The 14427-nt window shown below is 40.0% G+C and overlaps 1 protein-coding gene across 4 annotated transcripts in view; it reads right to left on the reverse strand.

Annotated features, from left to right (window-relative positions):
* Positions 1 to 596: 596 nt before the first annotated feature.
* SMARCA2 (SWI/SNF related, matrix associated, actin dependent regulator of chromatin, subfamily a, member 2) overlaps positions 597 to 14427 on the reverse strand; it is a 128549-nt gene continuing 114718 nt past the window's right edge. For all 4 annotated transcript variants that reach the window (XM_063129294.1, XM_063129292.1, XM_063129293.1 and 1 more), the window contains 5 exons: positions 11301 to 11406; positions 9479 to 9580; positions 5197 to 5326; positions 4490 to 4632; positions 597 to 1504 (listed from right to left, as the gene is read on the reverse strand). In XM_063129294.1, the coding sequence (XP_062985364.1) occupies positions 1469 to 1504; positions 4490 to 4632; positions 5197 to 5326; positions 9479 to 9580; positions 11301 to 11406 (517 nt within the window). In that variant the 3' untranslated portion in view covers positions 597 to 1468. The remainder of the gene's footprint in view (positions 1505 to 4489; positions 4633 to 5196; positions 5327 to 9478; positions 9581 to 11300; positions 11407 to 14427) is intronic.

Here is a 14427-nt window from a genome sequence, read left to right on the forward strand (position 1 = left end):
TATTTTTCAAATAGTGGTTTCATTTAAACTTTTTTTAAAAAAGAAAAAGAAAATTGCTGTAGTACCAGACGAGTTGAAGATTGATATTCTTGTGGCTGGTCCCATTTTAGTCAAAGCAAATGCCTTTGCATAGTTTTGAAGAGCATCTATGTGGGTGGCAGAAATATTAAAGTGGATTCATATATGTTTTTAAAGGGTTCCAAATTGTTATTAATATATTTGAAGTTCACTACTGTATTTTTTCTAAGACAGATATCTGAATCAATCCTCTGCTTATCTACCATTTCATCAAAGCCAAGTTATTTGGGTTTAAGTCATTTTTTATGTCATTCGCTTACTCTAGGCAAAACCTACCAAAACAGAATTTTCAAAAAGTACCTAAAAGCTCTGTATGTGGTCAGCTGGGCACATGGAATTTCTACACAAGGAAGTTATCTTCTTCAATGTTTAGAGCAGCTCTGTAGCAATAACAAAATGTCTGTGACGCTGACCCTGACATAGAAGCCATTTACCTCAGGGTAGGCCCTAGCAGGAGCAAATGGACATAGCCCAATGCTGCAACTGTTTTTTGTTGGTAAAACTCTAATGACACATCCTTCAAAATTACTGGAATTTTATTTGCCTCAGGCTTATGAATCGCAACCAAAGACATTGTGCAAAGAAAGCAAAGATTAAGTACACTTTGGGGAAAGGTGGCAAACCATATTGGTAACACAAAAGATAATCCGATGAAAGAAGCCATTCTTTATACTATATAAGATTGCAATATTCAACAGCATTTTAAATCCAACTTTTTATCATCAAAAAAAAAAAAAGGAAAAAAGGAAAGGAAAGTTTACAGTAGACATAAATTTCATGTATACAGTTCAAAAAGCAGTTCCTTTTTCAAGAGATCATTGAGCATAAAGTGAAGCAATGAATGGGACAAGACAGGGTAGAAGCTAGCTACTGTACATTTAGAAGCTCTTAAACAAAATTGCATATATGTACCACAGTGTAAAAACAAATGCAGAACTAATAAAACCTTGAAAATTGCCTGATGAAAAATAAAATCACCAGTTGCTTTTAATGGCTCCTGGTTAGCAATGCTACAAAAGACATTGTTTAAATCTTTCTGATGCCATTCGATAGCATCTAATCAAATATTGAAACCAGGAATAGTCAAACCATTAGTAAGCTAAACCCAACCCATAGAAATATACTATCAACCCATGTTTTTTTTCCCATCAAAAGATTTTTGTTTTGTTTTGTTATTTTATCTTTGAGGCCCATTTGGTCACAGTATATTACATTTTTTTTCCTTTTTACACCATGATATCATATGCTTGTCTGGCACTATCCTAAACCTAGTTTATAGATGACGTGAATACAGAAACACCCCAATGCCTATCTGACAAAGTGAATTCACTGTGTGTAAAATGGGAGAAGAGAAGTAGGCTTCTCGTTTAAGAAAATTTGACCATATGGATCACTCGTCGTCACTTCCACTTGCTTCTGACTGGTCCTAGATGTAAAAGACAGGGAGGGGAAAGATTAGATTTTTTTTAGGGGGTAAAAAATTGGAAATTATTTCAATAGACATATTAGAATGGTAATAAAGAAACCAGGTGCAAACCAAAGATAATTGGGCATACATATCCTATTGAAATAAATACACAAATTTACGTAAAGGCTTTCACACAGAGACGGCATATCAATTACAAGGTTGCTGGACTTCTTCTCTTAATGCAGTATGCTTTTATGTATTTCATCTGCAAGGATGAATCTGTGTCTCGTAGTGATTATGCTAAGTTATGGAATGGAGGGGAATGACCCCTACTAGCATTTCAGAGGAGGTGTCTCTGAGTCCATTCCCTGGCTGAATCTAGGAGAACCCATTTTCTAGTGCAGAGGTGGCAAAGGCAGATCAGGGCCAACCGGTAGATCTTGGGGTGATTTGCTGTAGTTCACCAAGGGTTACTGACTTCCAGTTGTTTAACAACATAATAACCAAAAAGGCTCTATTCCACTTCCCTTCTAAATTAGGCTGCTGAGATGAAAGAAAGCTTGTGGGAGAGTGGGTTGCTGTGTGGCTGGACTGTGAACACAGTTCTGGCACTGAAAACCAATTCTTGGGCGGAGCATGTGCTCAGAGGCACCCTTGTTTCTTAACTTTAAGGGTATGTGCTTCGTCCTGAGCAGCTATTTTGCACCTCGCTTCAGTTGGTGGACGTTGGATTTCTATTTAAAAAAGTAGATCCTGCAAATCTGAAGTCTGACCACACCTGACCATGTGAATGGAGAGGAGAGTGCCCCAGTGATTTGGACCGCCATGACATGGCATGACATGACAAATAAGGAAAATGAACTTTAGTGTTCTCTTCTAAAAAAACTCAACTTCTTTCTAATTTACCCTGCCCCATATCATTGCCCCATATTTGCTCAAGGGGCAGCCTTCCTCTGCATTCCCCTGCCCTGTTGCTGGAGGAAAAGTTCCAGGAAAATAGGGAGCATATGATTATAGGAAGCATATGATTCCTATGTTACAACAGCTTCACAGGCTAGTTGTCTGCTTCTGGGCACATTTCAAAGTTCTTGTTATTAATGAAAGTGAGAAACAAGCTTCAGAGAAGACTGGAGACAGCAATAAAGGGCTAGCAGGGAAGCATTTTGAGCGGGAAGCCCTTCTCAAATTGGGACCTACCGGTAGATCTTGGGGTGATGCTACTTTAATGATACTTTCTGTGAACGTAGCTGCCATCTGGAGGGTATTTCTAATGGCTTCACAGAGAAGTGGTCACCAAAGTGAGGATCACTGGTAAGCGTCACTCACTCTGCAGATGAAATTGGCCTAGTGTTTTGTCTTAACAAACTGTGATAGTTATTGAAAGAATTCTCTTTTCATATGATTTTGCTTCCATATGCTGATGACACCACACTCTCTCTCTCGCGTTTGCATCTAAAGCCAAGAAAGCTGTTCTAGTTCTGAAATCAATCAATAACTAATACTGGTAATGGCCTAGATGAGGGTTCACAAACTGAAGCTTAAATCCAGACAAGACAAAGATACAAGAGAAAGGCAGTTTAAAGAACACGGTTCAACCTGTCTCCGATGGGATTGCACTGCCCTTGAAGACTCAAGTCGCAGTTCGGGTATACTCCTGTATTAGCCCTGAACTTGTATGTCCTGATATTGGTGGAAACCAGGAGTGCTTTTACACAGTTAAAGCTAATCTGCCAACTGTGCCCATTGCTGGAAATGTCAGGTATGGCTACAGCGACACATGCCTTAGGCAGAATATTGCACTATGAAAGTGTATATAAAAGGTAGGAGCCACACACTACTGCTTTATAGTGGTATTGAAGTGCACTGACAACTTTTGGGGCCCATTGACACATACCATATACCGCTTTCATAGTGCTATATCCTGCTTGGTGTGGCTCCTGCCTTTTATATACAGCTTTCATAGTGCAATATCCTGCTTGGTGTAGATTAGGCCTTAATTACACCTCATTTGAACTACTATAATATGGTATCTATGGGGCTGCCTATGAAGAGTGTTTGGGGCCAGTTATAGGGAGCATATGATTCCTATGTTACAACAGCTTCACAGGCAAGTTGTCTGCTTCTGGGCACATTTCAAAGTTCTTGTTATTAATGATACAGTCTTACACAACTTGTGGCCAGGTTATCTGAAAGACTGTATTCGCCTATGCATGTTAACTCAAATCCCACTGAGTTTAATGGGATTTCATCAAAGTAAGCATGCACAAGAGTGCAGTCTTAGCTTGTCTTTAGATGTAACACAAAGAAAAGATTAGCTGGGCTGCAAAAAGCAACCTTAGGCCCATCCAAAGGCTGTGCACCCCTTGTGTGTGTGTTTTACTTTTTCATTTGAACCATATGCTGTTTTTGGAACAACAAGTTTAAAACTAGTTTGCCATTCAGAATAGGGATGCTGTTTTTCAAAGAAGCCAAGTCCATAGCCCTATTTTGGTATCATGTGGTTCTTTGGATCTTGGCTACAGAACAGAATTTAGCACAACAGAGATTTTCCTTCTGCTATTCATATAGTAGTTAAGCCTTAGTACTAAATTTTAAATGGAGTGGGCGAAATCTAAAGAGGTACTTCAGGCAAGTTGAAGGCTCGGTCCTGCCCCATGAGATTTCAGCACTTTTTTCCTTTCCCATTATAGTTTGCCAGGTGGCAACGGGGTCTGCTGTGTGAGAAATGCAACCCCAAATGCACCTTTGGTGTTCAGAACAAGTTGTAGGGTTCTTTTGATCCCAGCCATTTAATCCAATTGCGAAGTACCTTAATAAACATATGGAGATGAGGCTGTACACTTCACAAATGATTTCTCTCTCAAAATTTTCATGCGTCCTGAAAACTGTTGATGATTAGCTTTCAAAGTCTTGTAAATGCAACCCAGATTGCAATTAGAGGCATAGTGGAGGAAACCACTGAAAAACAACCAACCAACCAGTTCTTCTGCAAGCAAAACTTACGTTTTCATCTTGATCCTCATCACTGTCATCATCACTCACGACCGGTTTGACTTTTACCCGACTTTGGCGCTTCTTGCCTTTCCCTTTGTCTCGGTTTTTGTCATCCTTTTTGTTTAGCTTGATTTTTACTTTCACAGATTTGGCTGGAAGAAAAGTTAAAATTCAGAGGGACTTAAAGGCCAGAATGAATGTTTATACTTTCTTAGTTGTTAACATCAACTAAACAATCTTATACATCCTGCCCTGAAAAGGACCTCCTCTACATTTCTTATTCTGAGACACACAATTACACGGGAGAACAGCTAACACTTCAACATATATTGCTTAGTTTAAAACATTCTGAACATAAATGACTTTTCTTTTATGGGTCCCAAAGGCTTGAGAGGGAGGAATCCAATTCTTACAATGACTCAAAAAACAAGAACAAGGCAGCAGATTTTATATGTGTTTAGTGAAGCTTTCTAGAAAATATCGTTTTAGTCGCTGGCAAAGGACAAAGTCAAGAAAGGCCCAATCAGACCTGCTCTGCAACAAGCTTTTCAGCCTGGCAAAAAGTGACAAAGGGTTCAACCCTATGCATGTTTAGACAGAAATAAGTCCTACAACTGCTGGCTGGGGAAAGCTGGAAGTTGCAAGAGCTATTTCTGCCTAAATTTGCACCCTAAGTACCCCTATTTCTTGTGCTCTGTTTGGAAGGAGGGACTTACATTCTGACTCCGACTCATCTTCCTCATCTTCTTCTTCCTCATTGCTGTCTTCCTCACTTTCATCTTCTTTGGCAAGCTTCTGCCGCGCACTTTTGAACACTGACTGGAGAACAATGGAATCCTCATAGATCTGAAGCATGAAAGAAAACCTGCATCAGAACTGCAAGCTGTGCTTCATCAAAAATTCACAGCATGGAATGTTATTTTCTATGCAAACCCACAGAGAGCATGGCTTCCCCCCCCCATTACAAGTCATAAGTCTTGTTGCATGAATTTTACAGGAAATGCCAATGTGAATATTTCATGCATTAAATGAAGGTAAAAAAATAACCTTCAGTGACAACCCAATGCAAAATGAAACTCTATATTATATTAATTTTCAAATTTCCAAGCACCACCTACTCCTATGCCTGAATTATTTAATATATTATTACTAATGCTATTAGAGTCTTCAACAGAGACCTCTAATTAAGATTTAGGTTATAGTCTAACAATATATTCTGGCAGAAACAAATGCACTCTTCCGATGCTAATTATTAGTAGTAAAAACAAAACAAAACCATTCACATTAGCTAATAACAGAATTTTGTGGTATGAAGTATGACTTGCTGTAGCCATAATACCCCCTAGCCTTTATCTGTGGCTAAGAGATTATGAATGGGCTATAGGATTTCACCCTGCCTCCCTAGCCCCTCCCATCTCACATGCACATTCTTTCTGCCCTTCCCCCAAGAGCTTTACATATCATTAAGGGTTAGGACTCAACTGACCTTAACCATAGTTAATGCTAACTAGATCCTCCATTATAGGGGTTTATGCTAGAAACCTTGGTTGGTTTTTAACCATGACAAATTGGAGTACAGACATCACCTCTTATTCATGATTAAGACAGTGAGGGAGGGACAGAGGATATGTGCACAAGAGAGGAAGGGACAGTGGAAGAGAACACTTAATCCAGCACTCCATTCCTGATCTCTCAACTTTCCTAAGGATTTCCTTCTTTCTTTTTTAAATCCTTATTTTTCATTATTATTTTACAACATAATATGATCTGAAAGACATCTATAAAAGAAAGAACTGCATTTTGATTCAAGTAGAGCTGTCAAGCTATATTTGTATACAACTATATTTGTAAAAGAAGCATTGAATCTGGCACCTTCTGTAAGGGATGATAAATAATTTCTCCCTACAAGTTCCAGACAATACCAAAGGAACCTTATAGATACGTATACACTTAATGTGTATTTGAGACAATAATGAAAACTATGAACAAACGGGGGAATTTCAGGAAGGAAAAATGAATATGGTGGCCCCTTTTCCTATTAATTCATGAAAATTTCCTCTTTCTGTAGTGCTTGTATCTGGGGTGACTGTATACCCGTAAACCTGAATAGTAGGGCACTGGGAGGCAGGTATTTTCACTTCCCCTTATGCTATAGGAGAGTTCCGGGGAATATTGGAGTATGACTGCATTTGGGAAGTATCATAGCTCAGGGATAGAGCACATGCTTGGCATGTAGAAGGTTTCCAGGTTCAATCCTGGCATCTCCAGGAATGGCTGAAAAAATAATCTGCTTGAAGTCCTGAAGAGCCTCTGCCAGTCAGTGTCAACAATACTGGGCTAGACGGACCAATGGTCTGACTCACTTTAAGGCAGCTTCCTATGACTGATGGCACACATCCCTAACTTTAATTCACCCTATCTAGGATGGATCCCTTAAGGTGTTAAGAGTATCTGCCCTTATTGCAACTTAAAGAGTGGGGAGGGGTAATTAAGATCAGAGGAAATACTTTTCTGCCAATCCTAATTAAATACCCACCATTGTTGGGCTATGTAGGGAGCAGAGACCCTAATAAACCTAAAAGATCCTGGAGAGGAAGGAAGAAATTGAGGTTCGTGGATAAATGTTTAATGGCATACCATCACTGACCAAAATTTCCCTTCCCCATTGGTTCTCCACTAAAAGGAAGCAACAGCTAAGATGTCTGCTTCCTGGCAAACCGAGGGCTTGCACCTACACTATGTTCTAATGTTGCCATAACTTTATTGCAAGATGAATGCAGCATCTGAATTTTTAATTGACCCCAGAATAGTTGTTTGAAATCGTTATTGTTTTTATGCTTTTGATGGTTTAAAATTTTTGTATATGTGTTTTTAATGTTCATTGTTTTAAACTTTTGTAAACTGCCCAGAGAGCTTCGGCTATAGGGCGGTATATAAATGTAATAAAATAAATAAATAAATAATAGTCCCCAGTCTTTCAAATTTTAGCCCTCTGCACTCCCATTTATATTTTTCCAATACTAATATTTGTCTTCATACCTTGACATTTCCATAGATATGCACCTCACCCCTGGCCCCATGGTGGCTGGTGTGGGGCTACCCACTTTGCTATTAGAATCAGCTTGGCCCCAAGGGCTTCATGTGATCATGGCTTGGGGGGCTCGCATGCTTGCAAGCCCCCCCCCCAGGCACATACATGCCTCTTCCCTTGCTGCTAGCAGTGACCTTATATCAGAGGGTACATGTCTTCCAAATTGGGTAATGAGCCTTGTGAAGAAGCACAATATGGGAGATATTAGCCAGCTTTACAAAAGCATTTATCTACTAGAATCAGTGTGAAATTATTCTGCAGAGTATAAGATTAAAGATTTAGACCCAATCTGGTGAGATGCAATCTTATGTCCTACTGAATGTCCTAACTGTGACTGTGACATTGATTTGAATGAGATTTAACTGCCTTTGGACTTCTTTGAAGTGTGTCCTCTGCTGGGGGCATAAATCAGGGTATAAATTTAACAGGGTATACTACACATGCTGAGTGCCCTAAGCCCACATGTGGCCCTCAGAGACTGTACGCTGCACAGGTGCCCAAACTGTGGCAGATGCTCTCCCAAGCCAGTGTAAATCATGGCCTAATCTACACCAAGCAGGATATTGCACTATGAAAGTGGTATGAAAGCAGTATATAAAAGGCAGGAGCCACACTACTGCTTCTCATCTTGCAGAAAAAACATGTTTTCTGGAGTGGGGGGAGCACGATTGTGATGTGTATCCCTGCAAACTCCCTCCCTCTTTAAACTGCACTCCACTAGCTCACAAACCAGTATTTGTTGGAATGGAAGGAGCACAACTGTGATGGAATGATGCTCTAGCAGCTGTATTTTCTATGGGTGAGCCTGGCTGCTAGAGCGATTGCTAGAAGATAAGCTAGCTGCAACTGTGCTCAGATGTTAGAGCATTATCCAGCACTGAGTTTGAGAATCACCCTGCACTTAAGATGCTTAGTTTTTTAAAAATCCAATTTGCATGAATGCGATCCTCTTTCTTTCCTTCGCTCCTTCCCTTTTTACAAGATTTCTAGTGGAAAGAGAGATTTTTATGGGCTTTGCAGGGGTTGGAGGGAAGGGACCCCACACCCGGGGTGTGTGTGTGTGTGTGTGTGTGTGTGTTTGTGAGGGTGTGTGTATCTCTTTCTCTGGGGGGAGATCGTCTGGCCTTTGTTTGTGTGAAGTAGGTGTGGGTGGGTATATGTTGAAAAAGTTTGCCCATCCTTGGTATAATGGGAGAGACCATTAATACTGATCTTACAGATGGAAAGAACATCTCCAAACAAATGGGTTGTTACAATAATCCACCACAGGTGATTAGTTACAAGCTAAATATTGGCAAGATACATATCCATTCATAAGCAATACTTAGATATGATATGTATCTTATATCCCCTTCAGCAAAATAATTTTTTAAAATTAAAAGCATTATAGACCATCTCAAACTCCTGACACAAAAAGAGTTGTTTTAATACTGTTTTTATGTTTTTTAAATTTTTGTATACTTTTAATGTTTACTATTTTTAATTGCTGTAAACCGCCCAAAGAGCTTCGGCTGTGGGGCGGTATATAAATGTAATAAAATAAATAAATAAATAAATAGGGTGGTTTTAAAGCTGGAGTGAATCCTCTAAAGCAAATTTCTTCCAACGTACCGAATTTACAAAACAAAAATAACTTGTTACATAAGAAACTCTAAAGGCTAAAAGTAAAAGCGGAAAAAAATGGCCCAATTACTGGGCAAACACAATAGAGACTCAGGATTAGAGGGTACTGAAAATTATCAGTGACCAATGCAACATGTTCTCTCTCTCTCTCTCTCTCTCTCTCTCTCTCTCTCACACACACACACACACACACACACACACACACAGAGTATAGTGTGCAATATTTAATGCACATGCACACATAAATATTCTTAGTACCAACAAATAAATAATTTGAATCAGACCTGTGATCCTTCTAAATTGAAAGTCTGAGCATTGTGACACAACAACATGACGTCCTTTTCCAGGTCACTGAGACTCCGATATTTATGGTTACGAATTCTTTCCTAATGTGAATATATTTTAAAAAAGAGATTGAAAGGGGAAAATTAAAGATAGGATAACTGGTTAACAAATGTGCTGTAATCCTGAACACAACAGATGCAGTTGTATCATAAATAAAATTGCTATTATCCTTTTAATATGGATTAATTATATAGCACAAACATAACAGGCACATTCAGATAAAAGCCAAAAGCAGAATAAAAGCTCTCCATATGCTGAGTGGAAGAGCTGGATAACAGTGATGAGTGGTTGGGCCAGAGGGCTTGAAGTGCTATCAGTTTCAGTGCTCTCAAGTCTACTACAGGAATGGAAATCGGGTACTCCAACAAAAGGCTCTGTGTCTGATTCAGGGATAATTCTCACATGCAAATCCCGAAAATAAAAACTAATGCAGCTATAAGGAAAGGAACCTCTCGTGCAAGCACTGAGTCATTACTGACTCTTGGAGGGACGCCAGCTTTCGCTGACGTTTTCTTGGCAGGCCTTCTAGCGGGGTGGTTTGCCGTTGCCTTCCCCGGCCGTTATTACCTTTCCCCCAGCTAACTGGGTACTCATTTAACGACCTCGGGAGGATGGAAGGCTGAGTCGACCTGAGCCGGCTGCCTGAAACCAGCTTCCGCTGGGATCGAACTCAGGCCGTGGGGAGAGTTTCAGCTGCAGAAACTGCTGCTTTACCACTCTGCACCACAATAATCTTCTCACAGTGCAATCTTACATATCTAGCTATTTAAATTTATTCAGAAACACACTCCACTGAGTATAAAGGGGCTTACTCCCAGATAAATGGGTATATGGCTACAGTGTTCATTTGGCAGCCATGGATCAATAAATCACTGCTTACACTTTTAAATATTAGAAATACCAATAGACCACGACAGTACATACGTTAATGCTACTATAGTGACTGCTGTGAGTTTAGGTATTTTTACAAAATGCGGTAGTTTTTGTTATGCCACATGTATGGACTACAATGGAAGAAAGTGGATTGAAAGTGGATTTACATGGGTTGGATCCAGCTCAGAATGCTCCCACCAGCAGAATGGGGGATGTGACTTTTGCATATTCTCCCTCCCTCTGTAGCCCCCAGCATCACTCCCCCCACTGTCCCAAAAGGGCCCCCAACCTACTGAATAGATTTGCAGGGAGGGGGCATCAGGGGACCCGGTAAAGAAACATATGTTGGATCTAACCCCCTATGTTCAAATGCAGGTCCAATACACCCTCTCCAAATTTGTCCCTGGTTTCATGCTTTTGTATGAATTCAGGCATTTTGGCCTAAATTCTTTCAATGGCCTTCCTCAAGGGGTTGTTAGAAGATGTCTGCAGCAATACTTCTGGACAGATAATTGCCTCCTATGATAATCAATGGCAACTGAGGAAGGCCTTTGAAAGAATTCAGGCCGAAACACGTTGGGCTTTGAAATAAAACATCTTTTGCATCCTGAGAACTTGTTTCTCCCTTTTTCTGACGCCACTATAGATAACCTGCCATTGTAGAGCAAACTTCCAGAGTTCACACAGCTCGCTTTGCTGATAGATTAGTTTGTGCTTTCTAGAATTTGTTTGCAGTAAGCCACTGACAGTGAAATATTACAGGCATGGAAGATTCAGAGAAAGCACTATTTTATATTTACAATATGTGCAGGAGTATAAAATCCAAATATTGATAATTTGATCTAATGCTGGAAAGCCACATTACCTTGTAATAGAAATTATGCCCACCTTTATTTTTTTGAAGTCCACTGGCTTTCTAATTAACTCGTAGTATTCCGGGTATTCTTTTCTGGAAGGCAGTTGAATGAAGACTTCACTTAACTGTCGTCCTGAACTGTTAATAAAGATAAAAACAATCCAAAACATTACCACTCAGTCAGTGAAAAGAGATGGCACCCAATAAAGATTATATCTCTCTTCCCCAAGCATTCTTAGGGTATGTTCTCATAGGAGAAAGTGCCAAGATAAATATTGGGAATATCTAAGTAAAAACCATCAATTACAAGTGCCTGATTCAAAACTAGTTTTCCTTGGGAAATTGCCAGCCCTGGCCCATTATATGCAAAACACAGCTTTTGAAAAATATTAAAATATCCCCAGTGTTACTACCATTAAAAAGGAGACGCCTGCTGTTTTGGCATCTAAAATGCATGGCAGATTTTCTGCCACAACATACACAGCTGACATCTTGGATTTGTGCCTCAGTGGGAACAAATCCTCATTTTGAATTTCAGGAGCCACAGTCAAACTGTCCAGAAGTTGCATGTTTTTTTATGAACCTCAATGTGACAGAAAGCCTAATTATAAGCTGTAAACTTCTACTACTTTGGTGGCAGCACCATGCTTTTTTAAAACAAACAAAAAACAAACTCAACAGTGTCATTCCTGGAAATCTCATCAGCAGTTCTGCAGCTTATGACCACATTTGCATAAGTAATACAAGCTACAGTTTGGCAGTAATACAGACCTGTGCATGAGACCCTCCATAGCTTAACTACTCCTGATCATGTAAATTTTTGGGAAAGTCCTTCTTTAGGCTGGCTCGTTTTCTAGTCATAGTGAGGTTTGAGCTTGAATATAGACACTGCACATGAGCTAGCCATTATCATGACCACAATTTAAGCAGGAGGAGGAGGAGGAGGAATCAGCTGGATCAAGGAGACAAGCAGTGAAAGCCACAGGTGCTAAACCCACACTAAAGGCTTGAGACTGAGCTTGGAGTCTGTCAGCCAGGAGACCCTTGAACCAGAGGACTCAGAACTGGAGCATCAGGAGATGAAACCCCCTGAGAGAGATTCCTCTGAGGAAGTGCCCCCCTTTAGACCAGCAGCCTCACACATCACCCTCAGTTTCTGCTCACCAACATACAGTGCTCCAATTAAGAGGCCTACCTTTGTGAGAATCTTAGGAATGGGGTGGAGCCTAGGAAGGGTAATCTGGCCCAGTTCAGTACCAGACTTCAGTCCTGTTCAAGCATTAGGTACTGAAAGGGGCAAGTGGAAAGAGGCAAGTGCTAGCCCTAACCCCTCAATGCTGCTGCTTATGTCAGCCACACACGATAGGCTCAGCCTGAAGGGGGGCACCCTCTATGTACATAGGATATAGGAACCCCTGAGTTCCTGTATGAACAAACAGGTTCTAACAATTGGGGTGAGACTAGAAATGTGAAGGCCTGGGAAAAACCAGGTTTTTTGCATTTGATTGGTGGTGGTGGGGTCTGAAAAATTGAACAGTTTTAAATTATGAAATATCTAGTCTTTTACGTAATACTAAAAATGTAAAATTTCTGGAAATTTTGAATCCATGGGGAAAATGATTATTTTTTAATCCTCTCTGTAAAATACCCAGCAGAGTTTGTTTGTTTTGCAATATTTACTAAAATTATTGTTCTAATGTATCTTTTACTGATAGACATTTAAGGATGCTCCACATCATGCTAATTTCCCAACAAGTGATTCGAGTTTCCCTATGATAACATGTGGAAAAAATATGCTTTCTTGGTAGTTTGGGTATTGTTCTATAGAATCTTGGGTTCTGGGCTTGTTCCGGTTAGATGCTGTAGTAGTCAATGAAAGTAGTTCTAAAACTCACATTTGTGAGAAATACTGTGGTGTATCCCACCACATGTGATAAACAATGTTTCTTTTATTTTCCTATGGCATAGGCATGGGAACGACATCACCATTAGGGGCAACCTTGCAAAATGAATATAGGATTTTTCTGAGTCCACCTCACGAGGCCATAGATACTGCTATGACCACAGTAAGGGACTCTGTGTTCCAGTCACAGCCACATGCTGGCTCCTTTCTGAAGTTGCCACAGCGACATCAGGAGACCCCGTAGAGATCGAAAAGGAAGTGTTCTGGTGGCTAGAAAAGGAGTAGGAGAGGAGAGGCCAGGATCTGCAGAATCCTATGGCTCTTGCCACCCACTGCAAGTGAGTGAGCTAGATGGGCTCATAAGCTAGATGGGCTCTGTGGTTGGTTGGTTTTTTTAAATGGTTTTTTTAGGAGGAATGGAAGGCAAAATGGAAGCCTTCTCCTGCCCTGCTGGCAACACCTCAGCAAGGCATAGGAGTCCCAGAAGCCTCTGAGCTCAGAGGCTTCCATCTAATAGACAGCAATCCCACAGGATTGCATTCTATGATGTGAAAGGGAAGTATTTACAAAACAGCATAAAATGTTACTCTTGAAATAGTAGGTTGAGATTGCATAAAGGTTCTTATATTAAACATGCTTAGTTATCATTGCTAAAAGGTAGGAGAGTCTTCGCCTGCTAAATAAGCTCCTTCAGACCAGATTTCTCTAAACTCCACCCCAGTCTTCCTCGGCTTCCAGCTTTACGTGCTTTCTGGCTTCTACGATGATTGAGATGTTTCAGGAACTGCTTGCTCAAGTTCCCTCTGGCCAAACATAAATAAGAACCTAAAATGTATTCTAGATAATTTGGTTTGGTAATAAAATTACCTTGTTTGGTATAATAAATATTATTTTTATAATCTTAAAGTAACAAAGTGATGCTAGATATGTAAGTATTGCATACTTTCACAAGAATTTTGGCTTTTTTCTGGGAGAAAATTCCCCCCCCCCTGCGGTTTTAAAATTTCCAGATATTTTACATCTCTACACAAGACTGCTGAAAACTGGCCAGACTCTGGATATTCAAGCTGTGGGGCACTATTTTGTAAGCACATAATAATTACTAAAAAGAAACTGTAGGAACCATTATATTTGAAGAGAAAAAAGAAGATTGTGCTTCATTTTATTTAAGATTTTATTTAAGGTCAAGAAATACAGTGCATCAGTAAAATCCTTAGCTGGGAGGAATCTGGACTAACTAAAGGGCAGTCATGTCT

The sequence above is a fragment of the Elgaria multicarinata genome, chromosome 6 (assembly GCF_023053635.1).
Source record: "Elgaria multicarinata webbii isolate HBS135686 ecotype San Diego chromosome 6, rElgMul1.1.pri, whole genome shotgun sequence".
NCBI lineage: Eukaryota > Metazoa > Chordata > Lepidosauria > Squamata > Anguidae > Elgaria > Elgaria multicarinata.